Below are 20251 nucleotides of genomic sequence, written 5' to 3'. Positions count from 1 at the left end.
ATCAGGTTTCGTGGGACGCCAGGCATGTCTGCGGGTTTCCATACGAAAACGCTCACGTTGTCCCTTAGAAACCTGACGAGCGCGTCTTCCTATTTTGGATCCAGATTGGCCCCGATGAGGGCCGTCTTCTCGGGGCTGCCGTCGACCAGCTGCACTTCTTTTACTCCTTGGATTTTGAGTTCTTTCTGGCGGTCTCCTGCTCGGGTAATGGGAGCTGGTCGGGAGGCAGCTGCGTGGCTTGGGTTGCTGTTTCTGCCATGCGGATTGAGAGGTCGATTGCCTCGGTAATCTTGAAGCTTTCCTCTTCGCAGGTATACGCGGTGTAGACGTTGCCTCTGACGGTTAGGACACCCTTCTCTGTAGGCATTTTAAGGACCAGGTATGAGTAGTGCGGGACTGCCATGAACTTTGTCAACGATGGTCGGCCCAGTATAGCGTGGTAGGTCCCGTCGAAGTCCGCGACCACAAAGTTGATGAACTCTGTCCGAAAGTGGTCGGGTGTGCCGAATTGGACAGGCAATGTTATCTATCCGAGGGGCACTGAACTCTGACCTGGCAAAACCCCCCAGAATTGAGCATCGTAGGGTTTTAGTTGTGCAGGAGATATTTTGAGGGCGGGCAGACTGTTGCGGAAGAGGATGTCGATGGAGCTTCCCCCGTCCACGAGCACGCGCTCGAATCTGATGCTGTTGATGCAAGGGTCCAGGATCAGAGGGAAACGACCTGGCTCTGGGATAGCAGCCCACTGATCCTTCCTGCTGAATGAGATCTCCCTGTGCGACCACGGGGGAAATTTTGGGTCTGCGATCATCCCGTCCGTGCTGTCTATGTTGAGGCAGGCTCTCTTTAATAGTTTTCTCTCTCGCTTAGATTCGATGGAGACCTTGCCCCCGAAGATGGAGTGGACCACGTCAGTGGGGCTGACGTATTGGTGTCGGGGGTCCCTATCTTGGTCCTCGTCCTCGTCTTCGTGGTCGTGCCCGTCTTGCCTGCCATTTTTCTTGGTGGAGTCGTCTTGGGCGGCCCGCCGTGTGTAGATGCTTTTGAGGACGCGACACTCCTCCATGGTATGATTAGACTTTGGATGCAGTTGGCACGGTCCCTTCAACGTTTTGTTGTAGTCTTCTTGGTAGTCCCGCCGCCCGTTGGGACGCTTGACCGTATTCACTTCATGGTCGTAGTCGCGGGGGCGCTTTCCTCTGAAATCGTCGCGATTGTCGCGGCGCCGATCCCAACTTTCTCTGTGATCGCGGTTGTCGGGGCGGCGGTGGTTCCTGTTGTCGTAGCGACCGCGACCGTCATCTCGCCGGGGAGGCTGGTCGGGACCTCTCGCATCGTCTCGGATTAGTTTCTCTGCGTCGTCGGCATCGGCGTAATTTTTAGCCGTGGCGAGGAGCTCCGCCACCGTTGTTGGCCGTTTGCGCAACATCTTGTTCCTCAGCGCTTCATGGAAACGCAGGCCCTTGATGAAGGCAGAGATGGCCTCGTCGTGGGAAATCTTTGGGATCTTAAGGCGCATATCCGAGAATCGTCGGATGTAATCGCGCAGAGGTTCATTCTTCCCGTCCCTTATCCTTTCGAGGTCATACTTGTTTCCAGGCTGCTCGCATGTGGCGATGAAGTTGTCGACGAAAGCCTAGCGTAGCTCTTCCCAAGAGTCGAAGGAGTCCTCGGGCAAGCCAAGGAGCCACTGATGACCAGCCTGGTCGAGGACTACAGGAAAGTAGTTGGCCATGACGTGCTCATCTCCCGCTGCTGATCGGACGACAATTTCATAGAGAGTGATCCAGTTCTCTAGATTTTCCTTGCCGTCGTATTTTTTAAGTTTTTCGAGCTTGAAATTGTGGGGCCACACGACCTGGCGGAGGTGTGAGGAGAACTGTCTTAGGCCTGGGGGGCCGTGCGTTGCATCGTACTCGATACGGCGCAGGTTTTCGTGGACTGCTCTCTCTGTGGCGCGCCTGTTGATGCGGTCCCGGGCATCTTTGGGAGGGATGTTGTATCGGAGATCCCTGTGCTGGTTTACTTCTTGACCGCACCTGCGGTTCTGCTCGCGGTGACCGTCAGTATCCCGACCACCATCGTTACGCCGTGAATCTTTTCGATGGTTGTCGGGAGAGCGGCTGCGGTGATGCCTGCTGGGAGGCGGTGAGGTCCGGCTACGATTAGTCTGGTCGGAGGTGGCTTCCGTATAAGAGACGTCCTAGACTCTCTTGAGTAGAGTGGCTGTCTGTCCCATTGCGGCAATCAGGTGCGCTCGGACGCTGGTTCGGACTCCCTAGCACTCAGGGGTATCAAGGAGCCGATCTAGATTAGCCATGGCGACAGCCACGTTGGCGCTTGGCGTTTTGTAGACTGGCTGGTCCCCGACCATGTCAAAAGCGTCGCTGAGGTTATGCGGTGGAATTTGTCGTTGCTCATCTGCGCGTCGTCGGGCGCGTTTGGCGTTGCGCTGCTCGCGGAGCTGCCTCTGCTCGTCCGTTTCTCCATCAACGACCGGCTCGTCGGCGCTGACGTTGAAAACAATGTCCCCTCGCCGGGAGGGAAATACCGAGAAACGAGGGAAACCCAGAGGGTGTGAAGGCAAATCCAGGTCGTAGTCCTCGTCTTTGGAGTTTATAACTTCGGTGGGGACGGAACCAGTGCTCGAGTTGGTGCTGGAAGCCTGACCGTCCCGTAGCTCTCGGATCGTCACCATGTTGACGTAGTGACGAGCAGGTCGATCGTTCCTTTTCGGCGGCCAATCTGCCTTGCTGAAAACGGATTGGATGTGCCGTGAGTAGAGAGAGGCCGAGTTGTTCAGGCCGCAAGGATAATCTTCCTCCTTGAGCTTGACGGTCCGTCCTGAGGGAGTTGAGGTTATCGTCAGAGACGTTCCCAGCCGTTCGTGTGTAACGATACGAGTTGGCTGGCGGGATTTGAAAAAATCCGTTGAAGCGGCTTGATCAGACTGGCGCAGGATTCCATCTACTAGTTGGGAGGCTTCGAGTAGCTTGGAATCAGCGCGATCAAGCGCTTGGAGAAGGTCCGAGCAGTCGATCTTCTTTCCCTTGTAGAGCGGGAACGGTGGTCGGGCGCTCGGTGCCGCCATCCGGGTGGTCGGAGACGACGTGATCTCAGATTGGATCTGAGTTTCTTTCGAAACCGTGGTCGTAAGGCCACCGCCGCGCGTCGTCCACGTGATCTGGCCGACGGTGAACTTGAGGCCTTCGGGTACGGTCGCGGAAGCTGGGATTGTGACCATCTTGTTCGCCGGAGAAGTTGCACGCACACCCCCTACCTGGCGCGCCACTGTCGACGAAAGCTAGTCGGCAGTCTACCTTAGGGTATACCCACGATAGTAGTTTAACGGTAGACGGTGCGCGAACTACGAACTCGATGGTGACGCAAGACACAGACAGACTTTTTATCCAGGTTCGGCCGCCGAGTTGGCGTAATACCTACGTCCTGCGTCTGATTGTATTGGATTGTGTTGAGAGAATATGATGTCCTAGGGGGTCCCTTGCCTCTCCTTATATAGTTCGGAGGGCAGGGTTACAGATCCGGAAACTAATCCTAGTCGGTTACAATTGCCATAGATAGTTCGATATCAATTCCTATTCTAACCGACTAGAATCCTGTTTGATCTCCACGTCTTGTTTCCTTGCGCGAAACTCCGAGCTGTCGGATCAAACCTTGAGCTTGTCTCGTAATGGGCCAAGCCTCCTGGCCCAAGTCTAGCCGTAAGGGTATAGGGGTTTATACCCCCACACGAGGGGCATCCAAACTTTTGAAACTATAGTATTTTCTTACATATATAAATGTATAATGCTATAGTCTATAGTATTTTCTTACATTTGAGCTCAAAACAGGTAAAAAACTAGCATTTCAATTAGAAGTTTAGATTCTAGAAAGTAAATATTGGTTTAAAATGCTGATTTGCAGTGTTATTGGTTATATTTTAGACTATAAATTCGACTTTTTTTATAACATAGAAGTGGGAATACTCAAGTTTCAAATTCTAGCTCCGCCACTGCATGTAAAAGACAAATATATGATAACAATTCAAACTGAGCGGCGTGTCTGTGACAATTAAAATGTACTTCTAGTATAATTTCTCTATTTTTAAATCGTTTAACGAGGCGTAATTTCAACAAAAAATAAAGATCAAATTACCCGGGAAGGTGTTCTGTTCTTCAGTTATTTTTATAGATACAAGACTAGAAGAGCGCTTCACATCCGATACTTTCTTCATTTTAAATTATATAAGTCATTCTGCCTTTTCCAGGTACATATCAAGAAAAGTCAAAACAATTTATAATTTGAAATGAGAGAATATATATAAAGAAAACAAAGGCTAGTATAGAAGAGTGGCAACATGAAAAAAAATATCTAAAAAATAAGATACAAAAACACCAAATTGGTAATCCTCTTCCTTTGATTGTTCACTGCATGCCGGTCCTTGAAAATTACACTAAAAAGACAACAAAGAAAAAAAGACACATGCAAACATCCCTATCAAATACGGCTTTAAAGCTCACAACGAGATCTAGTACCTAATGAAAAACATGGCCGGAGGAACCCTCTCAAGGGCCGAGCAAGGGGGCAGAGGGGATGAATTCAATTTTCTCCGGCGAGAAACTGGCATATGTCCTAAACCAACCCCAAAGCGATCCCAAACCCCAAAATCTTCCAAAGCATCATAAACCCTAAAATCTCTGAACTCAGTTCATACATGCCAACTAGTGACAAGATGTACTCAAAAGCACTCTGAACAGACGATGGGAAAATAATGGAAGCAGAACAACAACGGAAACAATATAGCAGAAAATATAATCGAGAGAAGCAAAAGACAAACGGAATCCAATTGAGTGCAGCCATGGAAACCGGCTTAGTCGGCTTTGCTGCACAAACTGACCTAGCCAGTTTCAAAACCGACATAGCCAGTTTTTCCGCATAAACCAGCTTGGTCGGTTTTAGAAACCGATCTAGCCAGTTTTTCTACATAGCAACCCGAGTCAATCTCTAAAAAGGTGATTCTTGCCTAAAGCATCTCGGATCAAAACCATATTTTGCATAGAGGTTTCTGAGGGTGTTTAGAAACTTATCCCACATATCAAACACCAAAGGGCCTCAAAATCAAAGCAAATAAAAAAACTCATCTTCTCACTTGGGGTTTTCTCAAATTTCCTCAAAATCCTAGATCTTTGTGGTTGCGAAGAATATGCCAAAACCAATGGCTAAAGAAGTTTCTCAGGGGTAATAGCACATAGACGATCGAGCCCAAACAAGTAGAAAAACTCAGGTCGAAGAAAATCGCAAAATGACCACGAAAATCACAAAAATCAGAGACAGGAACAAAGAATAGAGAGATCGATTTACTAGACCAGAGTTCAACTTGATTGATTGAACAACAAGTTTGCAATGACTAGGTCTACGCTATACCTTTCATAGATGAAAATCAGACGTAGAAGGCAATCACCTCCCTCTAGTACTTATCTCTAAGGGCAACTCTAGCATGTCCTGCTACTACCTAGCTAGCGTGAGTCTCCGGCCCTAGTGACTTTCTCCTAGCGACATGACTACCTAGATCATCATGATTGTGACCGCGAGTCGCCTTGCTCTTGTGACTTCAATCGTGAAGGTAACACTAACTCTAACTATTAATTAGTAGTCCCCTATGGATGAGGAAATGACCTCTACTCTTTGGCAACGCTCGCCATTGTATGACGAGCTCAGCGTGCTTGTAGCAGGCGTGACCGTGCTATTAACCCTCGATCAACGAGCTACTCTCTGGTAGCTCCCTTGTAGCACCTGTAGCCCCACATTGGCCGACCGACTGACCATGTGTTCTTGGTGCCTTTGCAACATATGTGTGACTTTATTTCTAGTAGGCCTGTTTGGAGGGGCTCTATGTGGCTTTGGCTCCACAATTTTAGCAATACTATAGCAGTATTGTGGAGGAGCTGCCAAAGCCCCAGATACGTAGCTCCTCTGATGTCTTCACTTTTTCAGCATCTTTTGGCTGGAGCTGGAGCCATTTTGGCTCATGAATAGGGTAGTGCAGGATAGAATAGTGTGCTATAGTACAAAAGGAGCTAGGGCACCTATGAGCTATGCCAAATAGGCACTAAGAGATGAGCATGTTGTAGTGTCGATTCAAAGTGGCTTTTGTTGCACCGTATGTTTAAATGAAAATTGAATGTTTGTTCATGTACCTGTCCTTATTGTGCTTTATTTATGTCTAAATAAGAGTTTGTTCATTGAGATCTACTGTTAATTAGTAGTTTCATGATATGGCTACTGTTGTTTTATCAAACTAACTTGCTGCAGTTTAACTGGACAAGTTGGATGTTGTACTTCTGGCTATATGCTCATTTGTTATATGGTATAACATTTTTTATCCTAGTATGCTACTTGTATCATTGATACACTATTGCATGGTGTGTTGTTTTTTCTGTCCTATTTAAAGATATAATACTTGTTTTTTTGCTATTGCACGTGTTGAACTTTTATATTGTCGTTATCTTGACTTGGTTAACACAGTCTACTCATCATGTCCTCTTGCTTGTTGATATTTCCAAGTGTCAACCACCACCGTCAGTGTTCCAGTCACTTTGCTGGTCTTTTGGTCCAAGCTTCACAAGTGACCTTTATTACTCATAGTCCATCGACACGACTCGTCTCTACTTGATCTTCACCATGTCCATGGACCGTCTGTGTGCTCTATACCTGCACATCAACAAAACTAAGAGATATGTTGCACACGCACACACATAGTGGTTAGTCTCCAAACTCAATCAAAGTTGATCATCTTCAATAATCACTCATCACAAACTCATCAACACATAAGGGCACATATCATCATTGTGTTCGCAAAGGAATCAAATTAGTTCAGAAAAAGAAAGTCCCATAAAAGGTATTCTCTTTTGATTATTCTTTCTATGTAAATTGAGACACTCCTCCTATTCAAATCAAATTATATATACATCCAATAGTACATCACCACCCGTAAGACCGTAATAAGCACACCACATATTTCAGATGCCAAGATTTGGCGCGAATTTCCCAAGCACGGGCCTCCCTGCAACAACGGTAGCCCCAGACAGGAGACCCCCGACAATGCCGCCGACGATGGCAGACCGCGGCCCGCCCGGCAAGCGATAGAGCGCACCGGTGCCGACCCCGGCGACGGCGGTGTTGATCCAGTCGTCCGCGCCAGACCTGCACGCGCTGACGCCGGACTTGGTGGCGGAGAAGAGCATCGCGACCACGCCGAGCCGGTTGCCGTAGGCGCGGCCCACGGAGCCGCAGCTGTTGAGGACGCGGTTGGCGCGCAGCTTGAGCGGCTCCCCGCGCTCCGCCTCGACGGCCGCGCGGCGAAGCCCCGCGACGGCGCCCGCCGCGGCGCCCGTGAGGTACCCGACGCCCGTGCACAGGGTGAGGTCCTCGCCCCAGGTGAGCCCCTTCCGGTGCGCCTCCTCCTCGAAGAGGACCTCGGGCGACGTCGGGAGGTCGTAGAGCGCGCGGTACGCCGGGTGGGGGAACGCGATGCCGCCGCCGTGCTCATCGGGCAGAGCGACGACGCTGGGGAACGCGATGCCGCCGCCGTACTCGGGCAGAGCGACGTGGCGCCGGGCCGGATCCGGCTGCCAGGTGCTGTCGCGAGGGTCGGATGCAGGGATGGCGCACGACATGGCCGATCGATTGAGACGCCGGCGTTCGGGTCGGACAGAGAGATAGGCGTTATCACCGAGAGGACTAGAGGAGACGCAGCGCGGGCATGTTGCGATTGGTCGATATAGATGATTGATCGTGGCGTCGTTGGGCTCAGGGTTTATCAGTGCGAGGCCGACGGGACAGGACGGGACGTCGAGAACTCGAGACCGAGTTGGACTCCGGTGCGGGTGCGTCCACCGACGTGTTGTTGACTGAGGTAGAACTTTCGTTTTGCAAAATAAGAATAGTAACACTTTCGTTTGTATTTGACAAATATTATCCAATCATGAACTAACTAGGCTCAAAAGATTCGTCTCGTCAATTCCGATCAAATTGTGTAATTAGTTTTTATTTTCGTCTATATTTAGTACTTCATACATGTGTCTAAAGATTTGATGTGACAGAGAATCTGAAAAATTTTGTAAAATTTTTTGGAAACTAAACAAGGCCACTGGTACGAGTAGGACTGGACTGGACTGGAGCTTGGAAGGGAGTAACCGCGTAATATAAATACAAATTATTTCCTCGCACTGCTAGTATATCCGGATGCTATGCGAGGTTGGTCATATCTAAAAATTCTTGCGTCCTTTCCAGTGGCCCTTAAATGACCTGTTTGTGAAATAAAAGATTAAAAATCCGAGGGATGAAAAAAAAGCACAGAAATAAGATATAGTAGACACTGAAAAACTGTAGGTCTTTCGAAAAAAAAAGAATGGATACTTTGAGTTGTTCGGAATGAAGGGAAAGAGATATGAAAACATCGAGCCAGCATAGCAAGAGAGAGCAAATTTCCTTTACTTTGGAAAGAAACTCAACTTTCCTCCGTTCTGAATACTATAATGTAATTCTTTTTATTTGAAATTTATTCCTTCAAATAATTTATGTAAGATCTTTTTGATACATACAATATCTAAACTAGGTTGTATGTGCCTCCTTTGTCCTTTCACTCGTGATGTGTAGTCGTCGTTTCTAGCTTGAGAACATATTTTGAATATTTGCCATCATATTTTCAGCAGAGCAGCCCACAATCAAGTGTGGATTTTGTAATAAAAAAAAAAGAGGCATGCTTCCAGCCAAGGAGTATATATAGGTGGCTAAAAGGCTCGTGGTCCCGTGGTCTGGCCCAGGCACAGGCACGGCGCGGCCTGAAGTCCGCCATGCTCGTGCTGACCCGGCGCACACCTGACGACGGCCATTGTGCATGGCGGCTAGCGCGGGGCACAACAACGCTCGTCGGTGACAGCCAGCGCGGCGGCAACGACGTAGCCGCTCGGGCCTGGATGTGCACATGCACGACGAGCTCGACAAGCAGATGGACTGACACGATATAGCCCAATCCTTATAGGCTTATATGCCTGAATCATAGGTGCAGTCCGTGGGCAGACATAAAACGACCTTGAGTAGGCATGTCGTGATAGCCCGTCAAACCTTATTAGGTCGTGCCTTCTGCTAAGAGACATTCTTTCCTATATAGGATGGGTTTGTTTGGATTCATAAAAATTGTAGAAGCTAGCTTCTAGAATCTAACAGCCATAGCTTCTAGCTAGCTTCTAAAGACCCTCAGGCCTTGTTTAGTTCCGAAAATTTTTGGAAAATGGACACTGTAGCATTTTCGTTTGTATTTGACAAATATTGTCCAATTATGGACTAACTAGGCTCAAAAGATTCGTCTGGTCAATTTCGACCAAACTGTGCAATTAGTTTTTATTTTCGTCTATATTTAATACTCCATGCATGCGTCTAAAGATTCGATGTGACAGAGAATGTGAAAAATTTTGCAAAATTTTCTGGGAAGTAAACAAGGCCTCACGTTCCATAATTTGATAAGCTCCGGAACCTAGCTTCTTCTTTTAGACACCAAAAGACTATCATGCCCCTCTCTTTCTTCCATAGCACATAGCAGCAAAAGAATGAGGGCACTATGGTATTTTTTCTATAAATAGTTGTCCACCTTAGCTTTTATAATCCAACCCAAACAGCTTCACAACTTAGCTTCTATGATCTAGCTTTTAGAAAACAACTTCCACAATTCATTGGATTTCCCAACAAGGCCTTAATTAAGCAACCTTTTCCTATCCATGGGGGTGTTGTTACTTTTCCTCAAGTATTTCTTGTGTGGTTGCATTTTTTTCTCTCTCTCCACGGTTGAAGGAAGCCGACGGCCATTTGCAATGCTCCTTGTACATTGGACTAATGCTATGTCTATTTCCATTTATAGTCAGATTTCTTAGTAAAAAAACAAGAATCTCACCTAGAACTTCTATTGTTTCTGCCTTTTGCCCTTTTCTGATTGCTGCTTTAGAATTTTGAACTAACAAAATCAAGAATAAAAAAAGTTCTTGCGATAGAATAGTTAGGTCTTGTTTAGTTCCGAAAAGTGAAAAGTTTTCGGTACTCTAGTACTTTCGTTTGTTTGTGACAAATATTATCCAATCATAGACTAACTAGGATCAAAAGATTCGTCTCGTGATTTATAGCTAAACTGTGTAATTAGTTTTTGTTTTCATCTATATTTAATGTTTCATACATGTGACACAAGATTCGATGTGACGGGGAATCTTGAAAACTTTTTGGTTTTCAGGGTGAACTAAACAAGGCTTTAGAGCAACTCCAACATCTTAGCTATTCTTGTTGTGAAGGCTATTTTATAATTTGCAAAGTAAAAAGTAGGCTCCAACAAATGTGCTATCTGGTTTTGTACGATAGAAAGTTGGCTATCCCTTGATTTTCGGTGGCAATATATAGCCAACCACTAACATTAGCTATCTTATTTTGTAAAATAGCAAGATTGTTGTGAACTTCTTCTTTTTTAAGCAGTTTTCTATTTTACAAATTAGCTAAACAATAAAATTTGGCTATTAAGTTTAATTAAGCTCTTGGAGTTGCTCTTATAAGTGAGTCGATTATACTCCCAAATCATAAGCACCCTTTAATGCATAGTAAAAATGTATGAATTAAAAAGCTGACTTATAATTTAGAACAGGATAATAAGCAGAAACAAATACGATTAGCTTTTCCTCGCTTCTTGACCTTTTCTTTTTCTTAAAAAAAATAGATGTCTTGCAATACATTTTTCTTTGTATTTAATTTGAGTTGAAGGGCCCAGGACGACACAATGGATTAGTGGGCCTTCCATCATCTAGCTTGCGCTCACATTCGTTTTTGGGCGGGGCTAATGTTACGTTGGACTAACATTGACATAATAAAAAACTAGAAGAACACCCTGCGCTTTGCTGCACGAATCGCTGATGAAATTATGTTACTTAATTATATTTCCTAATATGATTGGATAAATATTATAATACATGTTAGTGGATGATTTTTAGTATTATAATTGTTAAGATCTGTTATATCTTGGTGTATAAGTCTATACTAGGCTAACTGAATGTATCTATATCTATGCGTGTATAGGTGATTAAGGTGTGCGTGTAGTTTGTTGAGATCTCATGTAGATCATCTGATTGTATTCTTGTTGTTCAAGTTGTGCCAGGCGGTTCAGCCGGCCTATATAAACACGCACACGAGATCCTGAAGAGGCATCTCGTTCCACAATCTTTACATGGTATTCAGAGCCAATATCCTTACGGAGCTGATCCATGGCCACCTCTTCCTCCGCTGTGTTTGCATCGCCGCAAGTCGGGTTTTTACCCGTAAGCGAGAAGCTCACCCGAACAAATCATGCGATGTGGAGGCTCACCGTCCTCTCTGCGATCCGTGGCGCTCAACTTGGTGACTTCATCGAGCCATCCTCCAAGCCACCGGAGCAGTACCTTACTCCGGCGAAGGCAGATGGCGCTGCCGACGACAAGAAGCCACCGGTACTCAATCCTGAGTATTCTGTGTGGCATGCCAAGGACCAGACGGTGCTCAACTTCCTCCTCACCTCTCTTTCCAAAGAGATTTTCTCCCAAGTCACTACGTCGGCACAGACTGCAGCCAAAGCTTGGGCTGCCATTGAGGGGCTTTTCGCCTCTCAGTCCAGAGCCCGGGTCATTGCGACCCGGATGGCTCTGGCCACGGCGTCAAAGGGGTCTTCGACGATCGCCGAGTACGTCACCAAGATGAAGGCTCTCGGTGACGATATGGCCTCCGCCGGCAAGAAGCTGGAAGATGATGAGATGGTCTCATACATCCTGACCGGACTCGCTAGCGATCGCGACTTCGACAGCGTGGTGACCGCGGTCACCACCCGCGTGGAGCCAATCACGGTGACCGATCTGTATACTCAACTCACCAGCCACGAGCAACGCCTTGAGATCCGCAACAACGCTGAGGGCTCCAACAACCCGTCCGTCAACATGGCTGCCAAGGGCGGCAACCGCGGCAACAACGGTCAGCGTGGACGTGGCGGCGGCGGTCGTGGTGGATATGGGCGTGGCTTCCAGAGAGGAGGTCGCGGTGGAGGACGCAACCCCAACTTCCTATCTGGGGTGCAATGCCAGCTCTGCAACAAGGAGGGGCACGTAGTCGCCACATGCCGCAAGAGGTTTGATTCCTCCTTCGCCGGTGCGTCACACCAGCAGCAGAAGAGCGTCTCCTCCGCAACCACTCAATATGGAGTGGACACCAACTGGTATGTCGACTCAGGTGCCACAGATCATGTGACCAGCGAGCTGGAAAAACTCACCGTTCGAGATCGATATGGTGGACATGATCAAGTACACTCGGCCAGCGGAGCAGGTATGGAGATCGATTATGTTGGTTCTAGTGTTTTGCATACCCCTACCAGCAATCTTCGTCTGAATCGTATCCTCCATGTTCCAAAGGCCACAAAAAATCTTCTTTCTGTTCATAAGCTTGCAAGTGATAATAATGCCTTCTTAGAATTTCACCCCCATCATTTTTCTATTAAGCAACAGGGCACGAGGAAGATTCTTCACAGCGGCAGATGTGAAGGGGGGTTGTATCCATTGAAGTCTCATCCATGCAAGTCCAGTCCAAATAAACAAGCTCTTGGAGCAAGTGTCAAACCATCGTTTTCTCTTTGGCATCATAGATTAGGTCATGCTTCAAACAATGTTGTTAAGCAGGTCCTAAATCGCCATAGTTTGCCCTTTGTTGGTGATAGTCCAAATAAAGTGTGTGATGCGTGTCAACAAGGAAAAAGTCATCAGTTACCCTATTCTGTTTCGACCAGCACGTCTGCTGGTCCGTTGAATCTTATTTTTTCTGATGTATGGGGCCCTGCGCCTTCCTCTGTTGGACGAAAAACATACTATGTGAGCTTCATTGATGATTTTAGCAAATTCACTTGGATTTATTTTCTTCGTCATAAATCTGAAGTTTGTCAATGCTTCCATGACTTTCAACACCTTGTAGAAAGGCAATTCGATCGAAAATTCTAGCAGTGCAAACAGATTGGGGCGGGGAATATCAGTCATTGAATCACTTTTTCAAACGTATTGGCATAGTGCATCATGTATCCTGTCCCCATGCCCACCAGCAGAATGGTTCTGCCGAGCGCAAGCACCGACATATTGTCGAAGTAGGTCTTTCATTGCTAGCTCACGCCTCTATGCCACTCAAATATTGGGATGAAGCTTTTGCCACAGCTGTATTCCTCATAAACCGTCTTCCTTCTCGAGTAATCCATAATCTTACACCATTCGAAAAGCTTTTCACCAACAAACTGGATTATTCGTTCCTTAGGAGCTTCGGGTGTGCCTGTTGGCCCAACCTCCGCCCTTTCAATACTCACAAACTCCAGTTTCGGTCCACGCGGTGTGTGTTCCTGGGATACAGTGACATGCACAAAGGGTTTAAATGTTTGGAACCGTCCACTGGTCGCGTTTATGTGTCGCGGGATGTTGTCTTTGATGAACAAGTTTTTCCTTTTGCTCTTCTTCGCCCCAACGCTGGCGCCCAGCTTAGGGCCGAACTGTCTATCTTACCCGACTCCTTGTTAAACTCTAATGCTGGGTTTGAGGATGCAATTCTGTTAGACCAACGTGATATTGCATCTCCTACTAACCGTTTGTCAAGCTGTGGCACAAATTCTCATGACGCAGGTTCAAGAGTTGATGCAAGTGCACTTCTTGCTGGGCGTCATTTCATGTGTCGCTTGCCAGGAGACCACCACGGCGCGCTCCCCGGTGCTGATGCGGACGCAGGCTCTGGTGCAGCGCCTGGATCGTCTTCGGGATCCGGGGCTGATTCGGCGACAACGGCACCTGGATCTTCTGTGCCCGCGGGCGCGTCGACCACGAACGTCTCTGCATCGTCCGAGGCACAGACGGATCCGGGGGATGGGGGGCAGCCTGTACCGTCCCCCGTATCTGCTGCACCCGCTGCTGCACCCGCTGCCCGTGTTGAGCTCAACACCGGCTCAGGATCTGCTGCGACAGGCGGCCCTGTGCCTCTTCCTGTGCCATCTACTGCTGCCACACGCCCCACAACTCGTCTTCAGCATGGGATCAGTAAACCCAAGGCCAGAACTGATGGAACCATTCGTTGGGGCATGTTGGCAGCTTCCTCATCAGAAGAACCTGCGTCTGTTGATGCAGCACTGCGAGACCAGCGTTGGGTTTCAGCTATGAACAGTGAGTTTGATGCACTTCAAAGGAACAAGACATGGCACTTGGTTCCTCCTCCTAAAGGGAAAAATATCATTGATTGCAAATGGGTATACAAAATAAAGAAGAAAGCAGATGGTACTGTTGACCGGTACAAGGCACGTCTGGTTGCTAAGGGTTTCAAACAACGGTATGGAGTTGACTATGAGGATACTTTTAGTCCAGTAGTCAAGGCTGCCACAATTCGGTTGATTCTATCCATTGCTGTATCAAAAGGGTGGTCCTTGAGACAATTAGATGTGCAAAATGCGTTTTTGCATGGCGTATTAGAAGAGGAAGTGTACATGAGGCAGCCACCTGGATATGCTGACAGACTGAAACCAGGGTTTGTTTGTAAGCTTGACAAAGCCCTTTATGGCCTTAAACAAGCACCGCGAGCTTGGCATGCCCGGTTATGTGGGAAACTAGAAACACTGGGTTTCAAGGCTTCAAAGGGAGATGCATCGTTATTCTATTATAACAGAGGAGGAATAATTGTTTTCATCTTGGTGTATGTAGATGATATTATTGTTGCTAGCTCATCTTCTGATGCAACCAGTGCGTTATTGAAGGACCTTGAGAAAGATTTTGCACTCAAGGATCTTGGGAACTTGCACTATTTCCTTGGTATTGAAGTGAAGAGGAATTCCGAAGGGGCAGTACTGTCGCAAGCAAAGTATGCTGAGGATGTTATCCGCAGGACCGGTATGCACAAGTGCAAGCCCAGTAGCACCCCCTTGTCAAGCACAGAAAAGCTCAGTGCAAATATAGGAGAACGTCTCGGCCCTGAGGACTCCACAAGATATAGGAGTGTGGTTGGTGCAATGCAGTATTTAACACTGACGCGGCCGGACATCTCTTATGCAGTCAATAGGGTGTGTCAGTTCCTCCATTCGCCTACAACAGTACATTGGAGTGCTGTAAAACGTATTCTTCGATATATACAAGGGACAATCAAGTATGGACTGCGGATACGTCCATCAGGCTCCTCTGTGGTTAGCGCCTTTACTGATGCCGACTGGGCAGGAGATGTTGATGACAGGCGCTCAACAGGGGGTTTTGCAGTGTTCTTTGGTGATAATCTGATCTCCTGGAGTGCTAAGAAGCAAGCAACCGTATCGCGGTCAAGCACGGAAGCAGAATACAAGGCACTAGCTGACGCTACTGCAGAGATGATGTGGGTGCAGCGATTGCTGACAGAATTAAAGGTTGCACACTCTGCTGTTGCAAAATTGTGGTGTGATAACATAGGTGCTACCTATCTGACAGCAAATCCAGTGTTCCATGCGAGGACCAAACATATAGAAATAGATTATCACTTTGTACGTGAAAGGGTTGCACGAAAGCTGCTAGATGTCAGACATGTGAGTTCAGGAGATCAGATTGCTGACGGGTTTACAAAGGCACTGCCGCACACCAAGATGGTTAAGTTCAGAGATGATCTCAATCTGGTGCCCAGCTGAGATCAACGGAGGGTGTTAAGATCTGTTATATCTTGGTGTATAAGTCTATACTAGGCTAACTGAATGTATCTATATCTATGCGTGTATAGGTGATTAAGGTGTGCGTGTAGTTTGTTGAGATCTCATGTAGATCATCTGATTGTATTCTTGCTGTTCAAGTTGTGCCAGGCGGTTCAGCCGGCCTATATAAACACGCACACGAGATCCTGAAGAGGCATCTCGTTCCACAATCTTTACAATAATGTGGACAACTAAATACATGTTAGTAAATGATGTAGTTTGCTAATGTGAATAGCTTCAATAAAGATATAATGGCATGTAGTAGTGGATGTTGATGTGAACATTTTGTATGGCAAGACAAATTGCTAGTGGGCATTATCTTTATATAAGAGATATAGATGCCGTTGTACTTGATTAACTTTGTAAAAAATATTATAAATATTTATGACAATAGATATGTTAAGTTTTTCTCAACAAACTAAATATGTTAAGTTTGAAATATTTGGCTCGCTCTAGTAGTATATTGTATGATGAATCTAATAATATTTGTTTGATATCATAAAAATTAGTTTTTTCATATAAAAATAGTATATCTTAAGATTGTTTGATTTACGATACGAGACTGATTATGTAGTATACATGACTTTTTGCTATCCATCTGGCCAGCCATATTAAATTCCACATGCAAAAAAGATTCTAGCCTGGTGTTGTACGAACAAATAAAACGTCCATATCGTCCTTGCCTGGCTGGCGAGTACGAAGCAAACTCATATGCTAATGCCTGGAGAGAAAATAAAAACATCTCATCTCTGCTGTGTATTTATTTATATAGAGTACTCCTACAATTGTATATGTGTCCCCTGTCCAGTGGCAAACCGCCGTATGCATGTGGCCTCGTATGCTACTCAGTCACCATGAACTGGCCATTACCTTGGCAGAGATGACAACATATAAAACTCGCACGGTATTGAAATATAGGCCTTGTTTAGATACACCCAAAAATCCAAAACTTTACAAGATTTCTCGTCACATCGAATCTTACGGCACATGCATGAAGTATTAAATATAAATAAAAAGAATAATTAATTACACAGTTTACCTGTAAATCACGAGACGAATCTTTTAAGCCTAGTTACTCTATAATTAGACAATATTTGTCAAATAAAAACGAAAATGCTACAATATCAAAATCCAAAAACTTTTTGCATCTAAACAAGGCCATAGTTTCTCGCTAGATTCTTGCCGAATTCACGTATACGATCTAACATTCTACATAATATATATATAGAGATTGGTCTTAAAAGATCTGTTAATAAATTAATAATTTTTTTCAATTTGTCTATACAAATTAGAAAACCATGCAAAGTCAAATCTATCTATGTTCCGTAGACCATGTTCACTGTCAGCTACTCGGGGCCTCGCCCCCACCCAGTGTCCTGAACCTTGTTGCTAAGACAACCTCAGGCAATGCATTAAGAAGATCTTCTCATTGAGGTTGAGAAAATCCTGAGCACGTGATTTGGACATATGAGAGGATATTTTTTAACCCTTGAAAATTTACTCCCACAGGAAGACGAACCCAAACCTAAGGAGTGCTACTTAGACCACCTAATTAACTCAGTTAGAGGCCATTCCGCATGTGTGATATAGTAGATGTGATAAATCTTTTCATTTTACAACTTTTAGATTGCTATAAATTGTTAATCTTGTTTTATGCATGTGATTTTTCATTCACAATCCACTTGATAAGCTGGCTACGTACATGTAGAGTTTGTTCCAAGGTCCATCGTCTTTTCCTACGTGATAGGCTACGCATACAGATTAGTTAATTTAAGAAATGTAAACAAAATAATGGCTCAAACTGTCTGAGATATTATCTAGTATAGTAAGTAAATTGAGTACCGTGGCATCCGCAACCAAACGCATACTACAAGAATCATAGGAACATGGACAACAAGGTGGTGAGTTTTATTGCGCAACATACCAATCGTGAAAGGACAAAGATTCTTGACAAGTACAATGATCCAAACTGACACTGTTTTCAATTTCACCGACTCTTGAGGGGGCAGCCTGGCATTGGGACTAGTTTGTTTTTGCCCTATACTAAAGGACTATAACCAGTTTTTTTATCACGGTGCTTAAAACAAGTCAGATCGGAGAGGTTAGCTGCAGGTCAGTGGGATCCCACCAGCGATGTCGACGGGCATAGTTTTCCCCTGATCCTTGGGCATGTCCAGGAGCTAGCGCCATATAGTCAGGAAATGTGCTGACAGCTGAGTGCTGCAGCTTGCTTGCCTGCTTCATATATAGGCTGTCCATACATGGAACTAGTTCGCTATTAAAGCCCACAATCCTTCGGTTGCTCATCGCTTACAGAATACACAGATAAAGCGTTCGCTAATAGATGCATCCGATTCAGAGGGAAATTATTGAGAGAATAAGACGACATGGCGTGATGTTGTTTCGGCTCATGCATATCCTTCTTGAGTGTATCATCAGGAAAGAGGCGATGAGCCGAACCAATATCACTCATGTATTCTTCATTCATAACGGAACAAAAACTGTCACTGGTAAGTGGATCTCTACAGATTAATTTTGGTCTTGTGCTAGTGTCTTGATTTGTTATTCCTTATGTTGAATGACTGGATGGCCCAAGAAACTAGCTGAATAGAGCTGTGTTTTCTTCCTTCGAATTGGTTTTTTTTGAGGAAACTCCTTCGAATTGGTTGTTCATCTATATCCCAAAAACGGCCACTGCGTTTTTGATTTGCATCTAATTGTTCTCTGTATTGGAGACACACTCGTACCTTACATATTTTGGACGACGAAGACATGCATATATCTTGTTTTCACGGGAGTTCCCTTCTGCATTTGTGATCAGCTTGTTAAAAATTCTGTTTGGTATAGTTCTACCTCTCTGATTCTAAGCTCTAGCTCTTTGATTAGTGATTGGTGTGGGAAAACAGGGTGAGGAACATATAAGAGAAGTGTTTTTGTAGGAACTGAATTGGAAGCAGTGAGGAGCGGCTTTTTTAGATCCAAGATCCCACTAGAGAGAAATGATTTTGTCTATTCTCCATCAAAATTTATGTTTTTTTATGCCGTTTGGTTGAACAAGAATGATTCTCACAGAAAAACTACTCCAAAAAGTGCAGCCAGATTGACCCCTTATATGCCAAGAGGTTAACAAGAGGCGGATTGTATTTGTAGAAATTGTTAGGTTTCTTTATCATTGTAGTTCATAATGCTATTAGTGTCAATATCACTGAGCACTAGTGCTCTAGATCCAATGTAGCTAAAGATTTCATTTAAACAAAAAAACGATGCGGCGAAGTAAGTGGATATGATAGGGTTATGGAAAAGATCATGTTTTTTCGTTGGTGGTTGAAAAGGTGGATAAAAAATAGTAGTCCATAATAGTGGTAGTACCTTATCTTATATACAAGTACTTAGGGTACCCTCATCGACACACTTATTAGTTAACAGACATATGGACTATCGGAGGAGAATTGCCACCAATAATGCAATAAGATGGCAATGAGTCAAACAAGCAAGATCACACCAAACATGCTGAGGCATCATCACCAACTCCTTGTACTTGTAAACCCTATTTCCTCAACTATATAAGAGGTTGGGAAATCCCTACCAGGGAAATAGCGAAGCGATGCGCGCTCACATACACAAAGTTATTACTCCGACCTCTTGTAACACATCCCTAACTAAACTACAAGCAATCAGACATATCAAATAAAATCTCCCTCCCACACTGGACATAGGGCTCGATCTCTTAGACTAGCTAGTATATTTCTCTATGTCTCGTGTGCTACCACATCGAAACCTTGTGTGTGACACAATTTTACTTGCCACACCAATAAATAAACAAAAGAAGATGGTTAGATAATTATGCTGCAATTTTACTCCTATATTTATACTAACAAGAACATTTTATATCGATCAATTTGCACCCTAGTGGTTCACTTTTGAGCACATCAGACATAAGAGGGAGAGAAGGTTATGTGACATATGATTTGCATGCTACTAAAAAATTGAGGAATGGCATCTTGTTTGTAGTAGCTTTGCAGTTGAGAGAGGATGTGTACATATTTTGCAGTTGGAACCTGAAAAGAGGACGGTTACTCTTCTTTTGTAGTAGAGGATGGAAAATTAAACAAAATCTTTTAAAAAAAAATCAAACACTAGGTATATAATTGAGGCATGTCACATTGTCCGCTTAAAATCATCTAAAAAATCATTTATTTGGCAACTCAACTCATACAATGGTATAATTGTTCTCATAGTCTAAATCTTAGCTCATGAGGTGTTGTTTTGTGAAACAACGACCTCTTTCTCTTCCACCTGTCTCTTTCCTCCATATAAGCAAAAAATCTTACATGGCATTGCATGAGACTAAGTATGAAACCGCTGACGTGTAGTGATGTACATACCCTAAGCGAGTGTTTAGGACTGCTCCACTCCATATTTTCAGCTCTGCTCTATGTTTCGTCAAACCGTTTTCAGCTCCATGCACTCTAGGAGAAG

The 20251-nt window shown here is 45.2% G+C and overlaps 1 protein-coding gene across 1 annotated transcript; it reads right to left on the bottom strand.

The window, feature by feature from the left end:
- On the bottom strand, positions 6911 to 7764 carry LOC8073913 (mitochondrial import inner membrane translocase subunit TIM23-3). The gene has a single exon (XM_002452722.2). The coding sequence runs from the start codon at positions 7674 to 7676 to the stop codon at positions 7020 to 7022; it is 657 nt and encodes a 218-aa protein (XP_002452767.1). The 5' UTR covers positions 7677 to 7764; the 3' UTR covers positions 6911 to 7019.

This window comes from Sorghum bicolor, chromosome 4 (assembly GCF_000003195.3).
Source record: "Sorghum bicolor cultivar BTx623 chromosome 4, Sorghum_bicolor_NCBIv3, whole genome shotgun sequence".
NCBI classification, from domain to species: domain Eukaryota; kingdom Viridiplantae; phylum Streptophyta; class Magnoliopsida; order Poales; family Poaceae; genus Sorghum; species Sorghum bicolor.
Note: the sequence above shows the minus strand (reverse complement) of the source record. Positions and strands in the feature narration are given on the sequence as shown.